The sequence below is a fragment of the Triturus cristatus genome, chromosome 8 (genome assembly GCF_964204655.1).
Source record: "Triturus cristatus chromosome 8, aTriCri1.1, whole genome shotgun sequence".
Lineage (NCBI taxonomy): Eukaryota > Metazoa > Chordata > Amphibia > Caudata > Salamandridae > Triturus > Triturus cristatus.
The window spans coordinates 1,677,282,465-1,677,303,912 of record NC_140591.1 but is presented as its reverse complement, the minus strand read 5'-3'; the positions used below and the strand labels follow the sequence as shown (position 1 = coordinate 1,677,303,912).

Genomic DNA, 21,448 nt, shown 5'->3' with positions numbered 1-21,448 from the left:
TTAATATGCATATTACAAGAATACTTTTAGCAAATCGAAAGGTCTTGGCTAACCGAGACTTACAAATTCATAGTAAATACTTAAGCGTTGGCATGTTTATTTTTCCTAGAGAAAACAGATACAAATCATTAGAGTACAAAAAGGTGTATGTGCATCTTGGCGTTAGATTCCACGCCACCTCAGCGTTGAGATGCTGCGTCTGACTGGGGAGGGACCACGAGCAGTGAGTGCAGGGAGGGATGCTTTTGGATCGGTCTCGAGAGGGACACCTGCTGAGCACTGGAAGTACTGCAGCTTTGAGGAAGTGTTTTCAGGCTCGCACAGGTGACTTAGGAGGGGCGTTTAGTGACGACGATGAGTAGGTACTGCAGGGTTATGAAGACTTTAGGCAGTTGGATGGGACTTAGGGGGACTCTTAGTGACCGTTATAGGATTGCAGCTTTGTGGAAGACTTTTCATGCTTCTGAAACAGTGAAAACGTACCAATTATATGGCGATGGGGGACAGGTGTGTGTGTAGGGGGGTGTGAGTGTGTGCGTGCACACACGTGAGACTTAATACGTGGGACACTTGGTAAAATGTCTTTAGTCATTGGTGTCTTCAATTGGGGTCTCTTCGGTTGGCGCTAACACGTTGTTCCCTCTAACCACAGAACATATAAGAGGATCAGCACAGTCCTACCACCGACTGTCCTCACTCTCAGCAACTACAATGTACATGTTCACCGTGTACCGCGGCACACTAATGAGACACTTACTGAATGTTGACTCAGCATAAACCATCTTTGACATTTATTTTGCACATTAAAAATAAGCACAGAACGTTAGAGTGGCAAAAATATATGCACAAATTTATATGTAGAAGCGATGCGGCATCAGCTTTGTAAGAACGTTTGCCGCAAATGCATCTAACATGGAATCTACATCGATTAGTAACACCTTTTGGCATGGCAACACTTAAGTTTTGACTCGTGAGGGATATCTAGTCAGGTTTTGAGGAACAGGAGTCTTGTTAAAGACTTGAAGCTGATGCTTCTGATTCGAGAAAGGCATTTAGTACTGACTTGAGGTAGGGCAGCTATGTGAAAGGCCAAACATATTGGCTTTGCCAATGCTTGTTTTATTTACATGTCATCTCTTCGTGTGCCGAGCAGTCAAGTGGACTATGTAATTTTTGGTACCTTCAGTCTTTTTTTCTTAGCCAACAGATCCTTCAATGCTGGAATGGTTTTGTTTTTGGAGTTAGAAGCTTAGACTCAATTCCTGCATGGAACATGCTACTTCCCAAAACCCCAGGACTGGCTGGAATGAAACTCATCAGCATGTTTGCCCCACTGTACACTGCGATGCAGGCCCTTTGCGCACCATCCTGGGCCCATGAACTGCACAACAGACACTGCACACTATAGCATCCACTGTGCCCTCGAGGTGCCCCTGGCCTATGCTTACTTCTTCATATCACACTGAGCTCGCCTGGTGCACACCAAGGCTGCGGCCTGGAGCCCCACTGTGACTGTTCACCCACCGGCAGCTCCTCCGCCAAGACGGAGGAGCATCGCCCCACAGGAAAAATAAAATGATACTAAAACAATGCTATCATTTTATTTGACACGTACTTAACTAGTTTTGTTTGCAGGTGGGATGGGTCTGGGCTGCCGGCAGAGCAGGGGGAGGACTAGTGGGCACTTTTCTTAGTGCGATGGATGGTTTGGCCACCCATCTTGGGCCAACCAAACAGTCATGCACACTAAGCATTTCTCCACCCGGTTGTAGCGCAAGGCCAGGTGAACATATGCAGGCTCCCACTCCCTGTCAGAGGGCCGAACCACAGCGTCCAGACCAATCACAACGCTGCTGTCATGCTAGTGACAACAGTGCCGCGGTTGGATAGGGGAGTCTAGGAGACTGTGTGTTTCCTGCATCCATGGGACTGTGCATCTTCAACAGAAAAACAGAAGGATGGAGGCAGCGGCAAGCAGGTAAGTTACTATTCCTTTTTAGGTCTCGCTGAGCCAGCGTATGTGCTGCACTGCGAGACATTTAGTCTCTGGGTTTTCAAAGTGCTGCCCAGGCTTTTGGTGGCCTAGCGCTTGCGTTCATGCAAGCGTTTACGCGCGCAGCCGCCATCTGCCTCCCTTGCAGCGCGATCACTTTCACTTTTTCGTGCTGCTGTGCGCGTGCATCACTAGCGTGTTTTTTTTGTTTTTTACATTACTACAAGCTTCCAGCGTCGCGCGGCCAATGCTTGTAAAATATAGCGTAAGCACTACCCAAAGGCCCAGCGCTCTACATCAGGTCACACGCATCTCAGACTGTAAGGCCATATCCTGGGTAAAGGGAGGCAGGCAGATGCCACATTAGAGCTCAACTCTATGGGCTCGAGGTTCGGACAGGACCTCGAGCTGAGCCAGGCCAGACATCTGGTTTTTCCGATGGAGAACCTTGGAAGTTGTGGTAGATATTGACTGAAACACCGGGTGTCTGTTTTTATGCAGAGAAGAATTGAGAAATGGAAGCAAGAAAGCCCACGCGAGTCTTACGTGCTTTCCGGATATTGTCATAATCTCCAATAAACTAACTGCAATAAATTTCAAAAATACTTTGAAGGGACTAAGAAACAAATGCACTGCAACGCCAAGTCCCAGATGGCCAGGAGTCTTCATGCGTCCCTCTCTCTGCAGATTGATAATATCAATGTATAGTGTGTGAACCAACACCAGCGTGGTTGTCATGAACGCCTTGCCTACAACACACAAGCAGAGACAGGACAGCGTTATTTATGGTTAGTGAAAGATCGGGAGTCGGTGACCCCCTGCTGCTGAGAACTGTGTGCAGCACATACATCCTCCGCTGTGATATCTTGAGACCATTGCCGACATTCAGAGGTTTTTTCCTTCCCTTGGTTTATAAGGATCGCTAACAGACATTCCGACTGTGCACATCCTACACTTAGACAAAAAAAAGAACATCGCGATGCGAGCTCAGACGGAATCTACAGGCTGCGCAGCTTCTGGTGACACTCCCAGTTGTGGCCGCTAGATGACACCGCGAGCAGGAAACACTAATCACGTCTGACACAGTTCTACAGCTGCAGTAGAACCAAATCGCACACACTAGGGAGGTGGGAATAGTTAGCTGTTTATTTCTTTTCTGTTTTGTAACCAATTGTTTTACATTTAAGGTCAGTTTAAAAACGTTGTGCAGAACATCAGATGTACGCAAATCCCTTCATTGCATCATTCAAACTAAAGGCGGCCGTGCTATTTTACTTTCAGATGGATGCGCGTGTGAAATGCAGCAACCACCCTTCCACAATGCGGATTCCCAGGCAGCAGTAGTTGTGAAACTGACATACTGGCAATGTTTTACAAAATCATGTGAAAGGCTTGTGTGGTAAATCTGCATACCGGCGACCGCCGTAATGTTGAAATCTTTCACATTATTGCACAAGGAAAGAGAAGTTGTTTTTCAGAAACTTGGAATGAAATATGCACTCCCCTAATAGGATTGCTTCAAGGACTCTTCCAAGCGACCATTCGTTTTACAGTAATGGCCTAATCTCAAGTGAAGATTTCAGAGCCAAACTGGGCCTGTTAGCGGTACAGATTGGGTCTAACATACATAATGAAACCAGCAAATGAGGTCCCATGGCCATAAACCTCACAGACGGAAAGTAACTAGAGCATGAATCAAGAAAAGCTTTTGCATGAGATAAACTATTACTAACTTCTGAATTAAAGACCAACACATAAGGGATGTTTATGAGTGCCGCTAAAATTCAGCTGCTGCGGCTGTCGCATTACAATAGACCTAACTTCTAGTTAATGCAGCTGGTTTGGCAAGGGCCATTATGTGTTTTTTGGTCGAGCCTAACGCAGGGTGCTTACCTCTTGGAATCACTCTGGACTTTTCACACGCTCGTGCATGTGTGTTTTTTTTAGCATTTTTTCTATTGGGCTTTGCGTGCGTCTTTCTAAAAAGACAGCACGCAATTGGGAAAAGGCGGGTGCATGTCCCACCTTAGCAAAGAAATGTATCCACCCACGGCCAACGGCTTGCGGTTATTAGCAGGGGTGCCATCTGTTCGGGGTCATGTCACCATCTGTTTTTAATTAGCACGTTCACCGCGCTGCCGTGCTTACTCGCCCCTGCTTCTCTCTCGCACCATTCTCTCTCATGCCCTGCACACGCACAGACCTGCCAATGCGCTGTTAGGGTGTTTTCTGGGGGTTTCGTTATACATTAGCTTATGTTTTGGCCTTGAACAACAGTGACCTCACTGGGAACTATCATGTGCGAGTAGTTTATTTCTCGTTTTGTGCCAGTACCTGAAAACAGCTATACCATGAATAGGCCTGTGCGTGCTCCTGGCTCCTTAGCCGCTTGAGTTCCATAAGCCGCTGAGGCCTCACTGCAGCAGCTGAGCCTTGGTGCTTGAGCACTCCCAGCCTACCATGGGTCGTCAATGCCATTAGAGCGTGGAAGGCCAGTCCTATAGCGTCGTGCGGATGACCCACAGAAACACTGCCATCAATGTCTGCCCACTACCGATACTGGTCTCCCTTACTTAGTTCTGCATTTATCTGACCCTTGACCTCGATCTGTTGTGCTCGGTATCCTCACCCCACCCCCCCTCCTCCAAATGTCACTCCCTTTTCTTCTTGCCACTCCAGGCCACTCGGAGACCCCTTCCACCCCATACTCCTCACCATTACTCTTTCTCGCCCCCATCTTGTGCCCTGTGTCTAAAAGCACTCTGACGTGCACTGCGGTCCAACATGGTAGCATTATTATGAATTTGAAAAAATTAGAATGTACAACTTGAGTTGCAAAAGCCAAATTATCAGTTGTACATCTTATACAACTGTCTCGGTGGCGCTTTTCTGATGCCGATCATATTTTTAACCCTTTCGCTGTCATGCTAGGCCCATTGCTGTTGACTTGTTGAAGGAGGAAGGCAGCAGAATCGTGTTTTGACTGTGGCGGCAGAGGTAGCGAGGCCTCTGCTTACACACACCGCCTCCTTCTTCCAGGCAAGAGCTTTTAAGTGGCTCTTGGAGTCCTTCCTCGGCCCCCACCCACAGCTGCTCTGCGGGCACAGTGGAGGCTGCATGTTCACACTCAATGCACACAAATACGCTGCAGTTGCCGGTCTCACAAGGCACATACAATAATATAAACATAACTAAAAACTTATAACATCCCAAACACGAGACCTATTGGCTATGCCAATGCTGGTTTTTTTGTAACCACCCCAACACTACTGTCCCGTACAGCTGCCACTGACTTCACCCCCTGCCGCCATCTTGCACAACATGCGGTGCCCACAACTACCTATTAAACTGTGCTCCGATGATGAACATTACCATGTGCTCCCTGTGTACACATGCTCTGTGCACGTTTGAACCTACGCGGCCGGTCTCCGTGCGCATGCTCTGTGTGCACACGTGAGCCTATGTTGCATGTCTGGGTACATGCTCTGTGTGCACGCATGAACCTACGCTGCATGTCTCGGCGCGCATACTCTGTGCACATGTGAGCCTATGATGCATGTTTCAGTGTACATGCTCTGTGCGTACGCGAGAGCCTGTGCTGCATGTCTCAGTGCGCACACAAGAACCTACGTTGTATACCTCAGCGTACATGCTTGCCGCAAAATCTAAACATAACGGCTAATCAACCTGTCTCAAATAATCAGACATCAGTGGCCCAGATAGGAGCAGCCGTGTCTCAGGACAGACACCCTCTGATGACACACACCACTGAGACCACAGAAAAATAAACTGCATATTACACAAGGTCACATAACCCTACATCACCTGGCAAATCCACCACAGGGCTTTACCTTGTCTCAAGCGAGTAAGTTAATGGTTGGGGTTATATACTTAACAAATGGAATGGTAAAACGCATTCAATTAACTAAGTTTTACAAAGGGAGTGTCCAAGGTGACCAGTCCTCTGAGAAGTAATGTATTGCCCATGATATATTTGTAGGCCTCAGGCTCTGCAGTGGCAGGCACTAATCCAGTATTAAAGTCAATCTATGCACACTGCTGCAAAGAACAGAGAGGCGGGGTAGATTAAACGGATGCTATGACCTCAGGTGTCTTTGTCTCTCAATCATGTGGAGCCGCAGAGGAGTGACCGTGTCCCACGTGCAGAAATAGGGCCGAAGAGGCTGGCTGAAGGAGGTAGGAGGGAACGTGACAAGCTGGCATCTGTCTTCCACATTGTAAAATGTGAGACTTCCAGACTCAAAGTTCAGAAAAACTCCCACAAACCGCGGGCGCTGTCGTGGACACAGAGGAGTGCCAGGGTAAGCAGTGGTGAGTGCCCGGTACCCATCCCATAGGCCAACCGCCCAAACTCCATTCTCAGGAGATGGTTCAAAGATCCCTTTCCTCCTCACAGATTCATAACACACTCCCAGTATCCACTCCCTCATCTCCCCCACCTCAACCTCCCAGTAGTGAATCCCTGAGGTTAGTCTTGGGAATCCCAGGACACAGGGGGCATCGAAGCGCTCTGGGGAATCCGGCAGTGCCAGGGCTGTGCGTCCCATTATAACACTCCTGCGATCCTCTGAGAGGCCGAGGTGAGGATGGGCAGAGTCAGGGTCCAGCACCACACCATCTAGAGCAGAGAGGAAGAGAGACACCATCAGAGGAGCAGCAAACCTTCACACCATCAATCACCAAACATCACACCATCTACAGTACAGGAAAACAGACACCATCAGGGAAACAGCGGAATTTCACACCATCAATCACCATATCATGTACAATAGAGAGGAAAGTTGACACCATCAGAGGAGCAGCAAAGTGTCACACCATCAATCACCAAACACCATATCATCAACAGCAGAGAGGAAAAGAGACACCATCAGAAGAGCAGAAAACTTTCACACTATCAATCACCAAACATCACACCATCTACAGTACAGGAAAACAGACACCATCAGGGAAATAGCGAAATTTCACACCATCAATCACCACATCCTGTACAACAGAGAGAAAAGGAGACACCATCAGAGGAGCAGCAAACCTTCACACCATCAATCACCAAACATCACACCATCTACAGTACAGGAAAACAGACACCATCAGGGAAACAGCGAAATTTCACACCATCAATCACCACATCATGTACAACAGAGAGAAAAGGAGACACCATCAGAGGAGCAGCAAACCTTCACACCATCAATCACCAAACATCACACCATCTACAGTACAGGAAAACAGACACCATCAGGGAAACAGCGAAATTTCACACCATCAATCACCACATCATGTACAACAGAGAGAAAAGGAGACACAATCAGAGGAGCAGCAAAGCATCACACCATCAATCACCAAACACCACATCATCAACAGCAGAGAGGAAAAGAGACACCATCAGGGAAGCAGCAAACCTTCACTCCATCAATCACCTGAACACGTCATTTACAGCAGAGAGGAAAAGAGACACCATCAGAGGTGCAGCAAACCTTCACACCATCAATCACCCTAACTCGTCATATACAGCAGAGAGTAAAGAGACACCAGAGAAGCAGCAAACCTTCACACCATCAATCACCCTAACTCGTCATATACAGCAGAGAAGAAAGTCTCCAGAGAAGCAGCAAACCTTCACACCATCAATCACCCTAACTCGTCATATACAGCAGAGAGGAAAGAGACACCAGAGAAGCAGCAAACCTTCACACCATCAATCACCCTAACTCGTCATATACAGCAGAGAGGAAAGAGACACCAGAGAAGCAGCAAACCTTAAACCATCATTCACTCAAACAAGGGGCATATCACAAACACTTCAAATCATCACTCCAGCCAGTAATTGCTAACACTCTCCAAAAGCCTGGATTATAAACTCATAAAACTTTATAAACACATCATGAGCCTGGATGTCCAACTATGGTCTTGTGCATTTTCAGTAGGTCTGTAGATCTACCTTGAGGTCCAAATATTGCACGAAAAAGGACTTCATGACAGAAGTTTGCATTCTGGTACACAGAGAAGGCAAAGTTAGACAAGGCTCCCATGTGAAGGGGAGAGGCGCCATGGATTTGCACTTGTTTGGAGTTAATTCTGGGAAATACTTGTAAATGGATATGAGAAATGAGTAACAATGTATGAGATAAATTGAACCAAGCATCATCGATACTCAGAACCCGGGAGGAACAGTCCCGGTTTCCTTAATGTAACTCAGCAATAAACTATAGGAACCTTTTCAGACTCTACAACGCTCAAAGACCTCAGGCTTGTTTCAGGCTTTTCTTTTAAATGGGATTAGACCTAGTGTTTATGGCCGCTCCACCTTGGCAGTGTATAATGTCTTTTTAATTTTTTCTTTATGTTATGAATGTGTTCAGGTTCAGGATATTTTACCTGTTTGTTGAATTGTTTTCACTATTATAGATGCTTTCTTTTATAAACAATGTATAGATAATTTATGGGAAAACTAATTCACATTATCTTAGGCGTGTTCAATTCTCACATCTAAATCTCATGAACATCTTGGAAAACTAGCAAGTTCTGTTCACACATTCATGGTTTTGTATTGTCCACACACTTTTTATTCAGAGTTGCACAGTATAAAAAGCTTGTGGTTTAGCTAGTAGCTCAAGATCAGACGGCTATGACAGGAGATGCTGCATTTTATGGGACGCGAGAGCTGATGTTCTCTGTTGGCGTGGGAATGTCCCCTACATGGTGTGCAGCCATGGAGGAGACATTCTAAGTGTTTTCCTGCCCGGAGTGCCCAACAATGTGTATCTGGTCTTTTGATATTGGCCCCAGCCCCACACTAACCTAGTATGTGCGCAAAGGCCTAGGCTTGTCACTTGACACGAGTGCGGCTCTGGAACTGTCCTGTGACCCGCTGGGTCGCACCAGACAATGCTGCAAGCTATCGTACATGTTAAGGCTAGGCACCATATTTCTACAGCACGGCAGGCTGCAGGACGGCAAGATCTACAGACCCATAACGGCCGCGCTACACTCACTCGATGGCAAATGGTAGCACACCGACAGACTGGTGCAGTCACATGACACTATGTCGCGTGAATGCTGCAGCTGACACCCGAGGGTCATGCCGTACAACTGACACTCCTGACCTGATGAAAACAAACTTCGAGCTGCAGTCACACAATCCCATTGGTGTCTGTATGCATCCACGCCAGTGTTGCAGGGCGGCACTATAAATATGTGACTTCGCATTTTAGCGTGGAGATGCGGACCACCACGCTAAAATGCGTTAGTCCAACGCCTGATGCGTGGTACTTGCAGGGCTGCATGAGTAAAAGGATTTACCAAATGCAAAGTTACTTTGTATCACTACTTTGCATGTGTAATTCAGACTAAGCTTCTTTAGAGCTTGGGGACAGCTTACTCCGTCACAATTGTGGCGGATGTTGTAATGGTCTCATGCTGAGCCCTAGGCCCACATGCAGATTGCAATGATGGACACCGACACAGTTAGTTACTGGGTAGCACTGGCCACGAGCACGTACGCTCGGCCCCTTTTATTGTCCATGTCACCTGACTGGTGACGCCTGTGAGGGGTGGGTGTAGAGTGTGGTTGAGGCACAATGCAAACACTAGACCGGTGATCAGACGATCACTACAACCCTCCCAAACTTAATGAAAAATCAAACAAAAACCAAACCTGTGGGAAGCAAACATAAAAGAAAACAAAATACAATACAACCACAAAACTTCAACGAAGTCTCTTTAGCTGCCTGCCAACCGCCGACACTGGTATCCTTGCAGGCGGGATCACTAGTTCTCTTTTGGCACGATGTCAGGGTGCCTGGTGGATCCAGTTTTCCGTGGACTCACAAACTTGTAATGATACTCCACAGTCTCTCTCTTCCTGGTCCATGTGCAGTGAAGGTACATGTGGAGTGATGGTGGATGAGGTATGTTCTGTGTTCCACCACACAGTCCTGGTTAAACATATTCTATCCATCGGTAGTATTGATTCTCTCTGCAGAAAGGTTTGCAGTTGCAGGACGTCCCTCTCAAGGACGTCCCTCTCATGGACGTCCCTCTCTCGGGGTTGTTCTCTCTCACCGAATGACCCAGAGGCCCTCTTCTGCCAGGCTTCCACTGGACCGGGTTGACTTCCGCTGTGTCACTCCAACCACGTTGGAGGAATCGCTACGGGCCACCTCTCATGTCCCACGCTCCGCCTGAAAGGGTTGTTGTTGGCGCCTGCCCTTTCACACGAGACCTTCTTCCTCCCAGGACCCGTAGACGAGCGGCTGTGGATCCATCTCTCGTGTCGGGACCCGCTGACACCGGCGTCCCTGAGGCCCTTGCCCCTTGGATATCCATGGTCTCCCGTTCTATCCCAAAGGTAGGTGTTACCAATGGTCCCTCCTGCTTGCCTCTGCTGTTACCAGGAGATCTGGGGACTCGTAGGTAGATGTCGTTGATTGACATTAACTCTCCTTGTTACCGATGTTGGCTCCAGGCCCTGTGCTCTGATGGTCACATGCTGTTTACCTTTCCCTTCCGGTGTTTTCCTTCTGGTGTGTGATTTGACCTATCACACCTCTTTACTCATCTCCCCTTCTTTTCTGCTTTTGCTGCTGCAGCCACAACCTGTGGCCACTAGGTATCACCACGCTCTCAGTCTTAGCTAGGTTCAGTGCTTCTGGTGGTCTGCGCAATCACTCCTTTGACCTGTTCCTTGTCACCCCTATTGCGCGCTTGTGACTGCGCCCTTCGTTTCTTTTTGGGGTTCCTCTCCTGTATCTCTTGCTTGATGGGTTATTTGCCTTCCCACACTAGCTGTCTCTTAGTGCTCCACGCTCTCACCACATTATACTTGCACACTGCCCTTGCTTCATTGTCCACCTGTGTGGTACCTTTCTCACATGTTCCTCTTTTCTTCCTCTTTTCTTCTCCTGGCGAGGAATTGGTTGGAACTCAGGTATGGTGCTGCACTCACTTGTCCATTCCCTGCAGGCCTTTCTATTCATGAGACTGGTCTTTCCCACACACGCGCTACCGCAAATCACCACTAGGTGGCAGTGTTGCCTAATTTGAAACGTGGGTCCAGACTGACTTCCAGCAAACTCTTCCTCTCGCTTTCTCCTCGCTCATGCTGCCAGGCACTCGGGCCCCGGTAGGTGCTTTCCTCGTTTTCTCTTCTTTTAGTCTGCTGTTAACACATATCCTTGATCCCTTGCTGGTACACACACACAGGCACACACACACACACACTGGCACACACACACTGGCACACACACACTGGCACACACACACACACAAACACGACCGGGGCGCTTCTCGGTTGCAATCCTGGACCCAATCCATTTACATAAGTTTTATTAAAACAACTAAAGAACTAATTCTAATGAATAATGATGCGTGGTAATTGAATTCATCAACCTTATTAACCAAGAGAATACACGTGGGAATGCATTTGCATGGCCAAAATAAGTGAACTAAGTTTGTACGCATATTAAATTTATATGTTTAGCTTAAGCAACGTTTATGTGTTTTGCGCTTAAATAAATCAGCATTAACGGCTTTAAATGTCGCATACGGCTAGATAAATGCATACACATAAGGGTATTAGTGAGGGAATATCATTGTTTCATTCATTTCTATGTATTAATTACGTTTGTGTTTCTTTTACCTTAAGTTGACTATGTCGGCCTACTAAAAGATGGCTGCCGAATGAATCCTCGCTAAAGTACATGACTTCATGCAATAAACAATGGAGGAAGGCGTCTGCACTGACTACGTAGCGGCCTCTCATTGAACCCCTGAACCAGGTCCATGAAGACTACTCTGGACGAGATGCCAATGTCCCTGAACACGGAAGAAATTGTTGCAAACTGGGAACCAAAAGCCACCTATTCACAATAGACTGATACTTTTCCTGACCTGGGAACGATTTTCCCATACGCCTAGTTTAATACATCATCCGTATGAGAACTTTAAATTGTTTCTTAAAATCTTGGGACGGTGCTGAATTCAGCCAATGAAAAGCCTAGAAATTATGAAATGTAACCGTTATATGTAATTTTCAGTATAAATATTAGTAGTCCCGAGAGGGAAATTAGGTCACCACCCAACGAGCTTGAGACGCACCCTGATCGATGCTATTCACGACGCTGACAGCAGAGGACGGGACGCTAGACTCTTTGATGAATTTCTGAGGACCAGATTCTGACTTAGAGAACGACAATTAGCCAGAATAGGTAATTATGACACAAGATACTATTGCATTTGTTAGGATTTTAACCTGCAAATAATTAGATAAAGAAGAATTATTGTTTGAAGAACTGTGTCGGGTGGTTATTTCTTGAAATGTTTATTTTATTAGTACAAGAATTGAAGTGTTTATCATCAAATCACTAGATCAACTAAATGATCCAATTGACCTCCGGATGGAGGAATTGTTAGGGTAAATTAAATAGATGTGGTTTCCCTCCATCCAAAGAAAATAGAACTGTAGTTCGGAAATAAATTGAAGATCTTTCTGTAGGCACGGATAGATTGATGAGAATGAATGTTGGTGTTATGGGCCCCACCAGCGTATGATGTGTGTATGTGTGTGTGACTGTGGAATCATTCCGTCCGTGGAAGCAGGAGGAGATTTTGTGTTCTGAACTGCACCAAAAACACCCAAAGTAAATGTTAAATTTGTTAAGACTGTGAATTATTGATGTTGTTGCTTTTAAGGTGATGATGAATTAATTTTATGGCACTTGTTAATTGTTTGCTTTCATAGTACTACTTTAAGATAATGTATTAATTGTCTGTTTTTAGAGTACTATTCTTAGATGATGTTCCATTTATAATGTTTATTATTTTTAACAAAATGGCACACATGCACTTTATCCCTGAAAATTGTCAAGTCCTGTAATCTATTTTTTTAATTAATAATTTTGGATTATCCCGAACTGGAAAAAGTTAATTGATTGTGGTTAATTTTATGCATTGTATCCAGGAATGTTCAATTAGGTAAAGTGTGTGGTTTGTATTTATTTTTGTCCTTTTTTGTAATGGTTTTAATTAATCAACAAATAAATAAATCAATCAATCAATCCTGGACGCACCCAGCCACGTTGGGATGGTCCCCAGCCTCACTCACGCTGCAGGCGTCGCCTTGCTGTCCCTTTGCTCATGCAGCCTCTCTCTCCTGCTCAGGCCACGCTGGGGCCACACCGCAGGCTGGCGTGCTCTACGCACACGTGCCTGCCGGCCACGCGCTCTTTCTTCCCTCATGCTGGGCACTGACACCAAAGGCTGCTCCTCTGCATACATGCCGTCCGCCACGGCAGCCTCCCGGACTTACCCAGGCAGCCCGGACCTCACCGGAAGTCTCCGTCTTCAGCACAGTAAGTCTCCAGACTTTTCGCTGTTTGTGTCACTTAGGTGCCGGGCCCTCGCTGCCACATGCGATTTGGGGCAGGTATGCTCTTTCCGCTCTTCTAGGCACCTTCACTTTTGCCGCCCCTGTCGGCCGCTGCCCAGACGCTATCTCCTTTCTCCTCCACCCCACTGCCGCAGCCTCACACCTCACACGCTGAGCGGGGTGGGGGAGGTTTGCGCTACTCCCGGGGACTGCTCAGTTCATTCCGTGCCTTATGCAGAGTTCATTCCTCCTTGCGGGGACGGGGGAGTGGTTAGCTACTCCACTCACCGTCCTCCCGCATTAGGCTTTCTTCCGCGCCCCCACGTCCCGCAGCCAGGCCTCACTCACTGCCGGATGTGACCTCAGCAGATTCTTCGATGCGGGGTGGGGTGGGCTCCTGCAGACCTTCTCCTGTTCGGGGGTCACTCTTCTCTACTCAGAGCCCCTCCACACCTCAGTCATGCACGGGCTCTCCTCCTGCCCACTCCTCGGGCGTTACTTGCTCTCGCAGTAATCTGCGGCGGCTGGCGTTTCAGCAGTGTGGCCTCACCTGCCTTGTCGTCTGCCCTCCCCGGGCTTTACCTCGCCAGATTCATGGGCAGCAGGCTCGTCCGATGCTGGGTGGGCTAAATCACGATCACTACAGGCGTCCCACCCATTGTAGTGCATTGCGCTGTGTGCTGGAAAGTAAGGCGCACTTACCATCACACAGTTTTGTTTGACAGCAGAACTTTACAACAGACCTGAGCAAGTTATCATTTTTACTCAACAGGCTTCGTACACCCTGTAGACCGTTTATATGCCGCACAAAATGTAACTCCTCAAAACTCTGCGCAACGGAAGTGGGAAAACAAATAAAGTGCCACCCAACGGCTTAAGAACCGAAGTAATCCTAACCGCAACAAGGGCGGTTTGGGGTGGGAAACAAGCCGGCAACCGCAGTAGCATGGGGGAAATGCAATTACCAAAACTGCCGACACATTATTGTGAAAAGTATTGCGCGTTCATGTAGAATCCCCCATCAGAACCTGATGATGCCAGCACAGCATAATCACGCCATGCTTACCTCCTTACACATAAAGAATTCGACGCTGCCTCAGCTACACTCCTGGTACCACGACCTCGCTGTGCATGAGTGACAGTGTGTCCAGCAAATTCTTCTGCTGCTGGCCACCGAAAGAGGGATATCCAGGTGTGGCGCCCACCTAAATACTTCACCGACATCATACCTGGGGTCACGGGGGAGGAGAGATCTCGCACTCACAGCGGCCAACTTCAAGGCTAGGTGGCTGCAGAAAAAAATACTACCCCTGGGCAGTGAAGAAACACTGAGGGGCTGTCCCCTCTAGTGTCCCCTTGCGGGTGATGTGGCCATCCACGTTGTTGTGCGTTGTAATGAATGGAACTGGAACTCTCGCAGACACAACATCCGCCATATTTTGACCAGTACTCTGTCGAGCTCTAAATAACACCCTTAGAAACGCACATTGTACCGTTTGTTTATGTACCGCTTTCCATGCGCCTTGAGAGATCTAAAGCGCTTCAAACGACGGTGTGCCTTAGGCCTCTTGTCATTGGCTGCCCAGGAATGACGTCCTCAGTGGTTCCAAAGAAAGGCCACAAGTATCTAGTGCATGGGAATATTTCACAATCTACTGCTCTGAAAGGGTCTGGCGAACAAAGATTTAATTTGAATAAAAGTGTTGCAGATTGTACAGCGGCTTTGGGGGGAAATGTTTTTTGTTTTTAATGCAGACCGGAAATGGGACTGCATTAAAAAAAAAAAAAAAAATTCCAGATACCCAACACATTTCTATACTCATTTATCAATCCAGAGACACTTTTACAAACTGGTAAATGTGTTTAATAAATATTTTTTAAAAAAAGCTTTTTAACGGTCGCAGTCCCTAAGGAATTGTAGGGTTTGCAATTGTTAAAAAGTTTTGAACATTATGCACAATGCATCGGAAGGTACGATTCATATTTGTTACCTGATGAACTTGTCGTTCGGATCCACTTGTCCCTGAAAAGTCAGTCTGTTTCCTTTGAACTGAGCGCTCGGATCAGTGCATGAGGATTTGCGCCGACTGAAGAGTAAATTTTGCCCTCGTTGGTCGCCACAAAAGCCCAGCGTACAGATACCCATGGGCCGCTGGAAACCGGGTAACGCGACCATTGTCATCTTTAACAGAAACGTTGCATGCTTTCCTTTCAAAGCAGAGTAAGGGGACAGATGGCACAAGTCAAAGTATTTTCTTTAAGAAAAAGGAAGAGAGGCCACAGGGACGAAGGGGTAATGAACAACTTCAACAATATATTCCGTTTGAGTAACAGCGAGAATTTGAGAATGGAAATTCACAGTTTGCCTCATTCCTGCACTGCTGTGAGCGAGATACCAGACCTCCTGCGGCTACAACTGTGAGTGAGACATCAAAAATCCGGTGGCTAGGCGCGCGGCAGCGGCGATGTAAGATGGCCACGACTTGAAGAGCTCAGTCATTCCGAGCTCCGCTCGCCAATGAAGGGACCTCTCCTACGCAGTGCCTCTTCACCGCAACCGCGGTTTCCAGTGCCGGAAATGATTGGGAGCAGAACGACAAGTTTCTAGATGTCTGGAGGGTCTATTTGTCTTTTGATTAGCTCCGTTCATTTCAGCCTCACAGCGGCCACCATTTTGTGCTCTCTCCTCCAGCAGCACTTCACCCAACCATAATGATAATGTTTTCCCAATAAATACTGCAGAATTTTTTCTTTTCTACAAGGCTGCCTATGTTGCGCTTAATATTTAAAAGAGAGACAGACCAGCCTGATGTAGTGTCTTTCTTGTTGTAAAGAGAAGATGTATTTAGCTGGATGAATGCTCTTTCATTAATATTGCAGTCGTGGCCAGTTTCTATGTACAATTTTGGCGGTACTATCACCTATCTAGTGAAGCTGTGCGGGTGTTTTTTTTAAATTATATATATATAACAAAATTTGGAATGCATACTTATCTCTGAGTAACTTTGGACTGTACATTATTGTTGCACTTTGCTTCCTACTTACCGCTTTTTTTGGCTCCTCCTCATCATACCAACAACGCTGTCTCTTTGGCTGTTTTCTGCATACTCTACGGCTGCTTGTACTTCCTCTCTGTTGCCATTATGGATTGTCATCATCCAAATAAACCACAGGGGGCTTCTTCTGGTGGATGAAAAGATGCAGCTACTTGTCCTGGTAAACGCATTAAGAAAGACCCCCCCTCTCCTTCTAAATTCCCGCTCCCTCTCACGTTGGAAGATATAATGGAGGAATTAAGCCTCATACGTCCTTTCATGACTGACACAGCTGCTACCCTACAAAGGTTAGATGAGAAGGGATCTGGCCTTGATTCGAGGCTTTCAGATGTAGAACAAAAAGTTAGTGATGCTCAAGATGTTCTCGCTAGAGTTGATTGCCTCACCAAAGAAGTCAGTTTGCTAAAAAAATCTGCAGAGGACTTAGAAAATCGAAATAGGCGTAACAATCTCCACATCTATGGTATTCCAGAAGGATCCGAAGGATCAGAGATGATTACATATTTGAAAACTCAAGTCCTTCAGATAGCTGGTCTCCCAAAATCCATGGACTTTAATATCCAAAGAGCTCATCGGTTGGGACCACAGAGTGCATCCTCCTCATCTAAACCAAGAGGTATAATTGCTTACTTTCTTCTCTACTTGGATCTCATGCAATTCTGAGCGCAGCTAAGCAACATAAGCAGATGCTTTGGTCTGGCCATAAAGTTTTCTTCAGTCAAGATGTCTCCAAGCCAACTGCTAACCGGCGGAAGGAATTCCTTGACCTTGGGCCCGCCTTGAGATCCATGAATGCTCGCTATGGTCTAATACATCCTTGCTTCTTCAAAGTAACCTATAAAGACAGAACTTTGAGTTTTGAAGATCCTGCCGACCTCTGGAAGTTCATTCAGGCACATAACGGAGAATTTATGGAACTGAGCAAGCCTTAAGTGCCTTATGTTGTTTTTTTTTCTTTTTTTGGTCTGTTTTACTCTGCTTTATATGTAGTTTGCAATCTTTAACTATGTCTTTGTTTGTTATCTCCCACATTTCACAGGTCGCCCCTCCATGGAATTGACGTTGATGTTCCTCACCTCCGACGCCTCCCTTGTCTGTAATGTGCGACTCATTCTGCTGCACTTTCTTTCTACTGTTTGGTAAGTTCCCTTCCTTTTGTTCCACTAGTTTACCTTGGTCTTTGGAATTTGTCCCACTTCTATTTCTAAAAAAAGGTAATATTGTTCTTTCCTCTGTGTCTCTTTGTGTGGTTGTCTTGTTCCTCGCCACCCCCCCCCTCACACGTCAATGTTCCTCTTCACAGTGTTAGTTATGACTAAAGCTTCCGGGTTGTCATCTTCTTTCTGCTATCTCTTCTTGGGAGACTATGTTCTCCTCCCTCGCTTTCTCTCTTTTTCCTCCTCGCTAGTCATCTTCTTCTCACCATCTCTTAATTGGTGAATATGCTTTCTCTCCCAACTTCCTTTACTTCCTCTTTCCTCTTTTTCTTCCTGGGTCTTTTTCTGCACTGAGTTATTTGTTCTTCTTTTACTCTTTCATAACGGTGTTTCTATATTTCCATTTTCACTTCATTCTTTTGTTAAACCAAGCAATTTTAAATACTCTTTTTTCCTATTCTTTGTCGCCTTCCCTTCCTTTTTTCATACTTGTATCCTCTTATTTCTTACATTCTCTTTTTTAGTGAATTTTCATACTTTAATATCTTTCCTGCAACTGTTATATTTAGTAGTTGTTTACCTTTCTATGAACCTTACCTATGACAAATCTCCGCATCATTTCATGGAATGTAAAAGGTATGCGTAACCCTGTCAAGAAGCAGAGAGTGTTGTCCCACCTTGCTAAATTGAAATGTCATATTGCTTTGTTACAAGAATCACACCTCAGGTTACAAGATTTGCCTTCATTACGTAAACACTGGGTGGGCGAAATTTTTTGCTCCCCAGCTGACAGTAATAAGAATGGTGTTACTCTGTTCCATAAATCATTGACTGTTCATTTACAAAATGAATCTAAAGACACTAATGGTAGATGGCTTTTCTTAGATGTTAGTTAGTAGCACTCCTATCTCTTTTTTCAATGTATATGGGCCAAATGGTATTGACTCATCCTTTTGGTCTGATTTTTCCACTCTTCTCTCATCACATGCTGCCGACAATTTGAATGTGGGTGGAGACTGCAACCAAATTATGGATCCCTTTCTGGACCTAAAATCTCAAGCCAAATATGTCCCCAACAAGATGCAAAAAACCTTCCATAAAGCAATTACGGCAAGAGGATTAGTTGATGCATGGAGAACCTCACACCAGGATGTTTTCGAATTTTCTTTTTTTGCTCCTGCCCACAGACCCCACTCCTGGATAGATTATATTTTCCTCACTCAACATACCCTACAATTCATGAATAATATTGAGATTGGCTCCATTCTTATCTCTGACCATGCCCCCATCATTTTAGATATAGAACATCCTTCCCCTACACCCTCATCTCGGCGCTGGCGCTTTAACAACTCTCTTCTCTTGGATTCTCAATTTGTTGAAAGGTTTTTGCTCTTTGCTCAAGACCTTTCTCTATAATATCTCTTCTGTCTCTCAATTTCATTTAATCTGGGACGCCTTTAAGGCCTCTGCCAGAGGTTTTATAATTGCCTTTGTCTCCCAGAAAAAGAAGAAGACTCTCTCAGAGTCTATATCTCTCCTTAAACAAATTAAAATGTTGGAACATCAATATGTTTCCGCTAATTGCCCTGACCAACTATCCAAACATATTAAAGCAATAATGCAATACAACAAACAGTCTTGAGACTCGGCCTGGAATAACCTTCTTAAATTCAATACAAAAATGTATGGTGGACGTAATAAAGCCGGCAGATCTCTAGCCATTTATCTTAAAATTAAAAAGCAAAAATCTAAAAATGCTGCTATTAAGGATCCTTCGGGAGTTTTACATCTCTCAGATGCCAAGATTCTCGACTGCTTTACTGATTATTACAACTCTGTACACCCCAGAATCTTCCCCCTCTACTGATCTTATTGATTCCTGTTTTCAACGAATTCCTAAGTCTTCTGAGAATCAGGTTGACATCTCTTCTTTGAATTCCCCCATCTCCGAACAAGAAATCATCGATGCCATCTCCCTCTTGCCTAAAGATGATTTTCCGTTTGATTCTTCCTCCAATTTAATTCACTTTTGATTCCTCACCTTCTCTCTTTAACGAATCACTTCCTTACCACTGGTGCAGTGCATGGTACTTTTACTCAGGCTATGCTTTGCCCGATACCTAAAAAAGATAAAGACCCGTCCCTTTGTAAAAATTACAGGCCTATCTCTTTGATTAACACAGATTGTAAAATCTTTGCAAAATTACTCGCCATACGTATTAATAAAGTTATCCCTGATCTTGTTAATATATACCAATCCGGATTTGTCAAAGGTCGTTCCATTGCCGATAACTCACGCACTTTTCTTAATATCATCCATTTGGCTTCTAAATTAGATTCTCCTTTAGCCACCATAACATTAGATGCTGAAAAGGCATTTGACAGGGTTACCTGGGAGTTCGTTTTTGGTGCCCTTAAATGGCATGGTTTTGGTCCTCCTATCCTCCAATACATTCAACTACTTTACTCAACCCCGACCACTTCTGTTTGGGTAAATGGTTCTCAGTCCTGTTCTTTCCCTCTTCTTAGAAGGATTAGACAGGGATGCCCCCTTTCTCCCCTTCTTTTTATCCTTGCATTGGAACCCTTTCTAGAAACAATCAGACGCTCTCCTCACTATACAGGATTTCAATTCAAGTCACTTAATATTAAGTTTACTGCATATGCAGACGATATTCTTTTATATATTTCTAACTCATCTACTTCCTTGCCAGCTTTTTTTTCACTTTTACAGGAATACTCAAGAGTCTCTGGCTATAAACTAAATGTTGATAAGTCTGAGATCCTACCTCTTAATAAATTCTGTCTTCCTTCTATGTTTTCTAATACGGGTTTTGAATGGACTTATAAACATATCAAATGTTTTATCCTTTATGCTAACACCATCAAGGAAACTATCAAAATTAATCTCGCAGATATCCTTAAGAAAATGTCCGCTCTGATTGATGGTTGGTCTCCGCTATTTCTTTCATGGTGGGGTAGATTAGCTACCATCAAAATGATGCTTCTTCCTATTATACATTTTTACTCATCCATGCTTCCTATTTCTCTTCCCAATTCCTTTTTTCGTGTTATCAATAGTTCTCTCTCCAAGTTTCTCTGGAACAGCCGCAAACCCAGGATCTCATTGGCTCGCCTTCAGTCGTCTAAGGAATTGGGAGGTGTCAATTTTCCTAATATTCGCTGTTACCATTCTGCTTTCACTCTAGAGCAAATTTGGACTTCTTTATCTGAGACCTCAGATCCCCCTCTGTTAAAGTCGGGGATCTCTGGTTGGCGCAAGGTTGCCCTTGTGTCAAGCAGGAACCCTCTCCTCCACGTCAGGGCGCAGGATAACCCCTCGCGAATGACCCTTGCTCACCCTCTAGGTGCGTGGCGTGAGCAGCCAAGGCGATTCCTCAGGCGTTGTTGGTTAAGCACTTACAATCGTACACACAGTAAATACATCAATCCCCCCAGAAACGGACACCAGCCTTGGATATATATAAAAATACGATTCTTTATGTAAAAATAAGGTATATATATCTCAGCAGACTTATCACAAGGCCAATAACGTTTTCGCTATGCCACCAGGTTGTAAAGCGGGCAAATGTTCGTTGTTCGTAGCTTCAAATGGATACTTTGTAGTCTCTTGCAAATGTTACTTGGGGTTCCAGTACTCACAGAGGTCGGCTCCTGCGAACGGGGAAATAAGGCGTTGCGGGCCCCGAGCCCGATACTGGAACTTCTTTCGTGATGTGGAGAGTCGGCACAGGTCGGTGCGACTCTCGGCTTAAGAAGTGTTCTTGGGTCCTCAATCAGCAGGTGTGGGCACGTAGGCAGGCGCGGCCAGCGACCCTTTAGCACGGCGGTGCAGGAG

The 21,448-nt window shown here is 45.6% G+C and overlaps 1 protein-coding gene across 3 annotated transcripts in view; it reads right to left on the bottom strand.

Moving 5' to 3' along the window:
• Positions 1-776: 776 nt before the first annotated feature.
• The window catches only part of LOC146808571 (E3 ubiquitin-protein ligase TRIM39-like), a 124,744-nt gene continuing 104,072 nt past the window's right edge, over positions 777-21,448 (bottom strand). For all 3 annotated transcript variants that reach the window (XM_085623593.1, XM_085623594.1, XM_085623595.1), the window contains one exon: positions 777-6,632. In XM_085623593.1, coding sequence (XP_085479719.1) covers positions 6,091-6,632 — 542 coding nt within the window. In that variant the 3' untranslated portion in view covers positions 777-6,090. The remainder of the gene's footprint in view (positions 6,633-21,448) is intronic.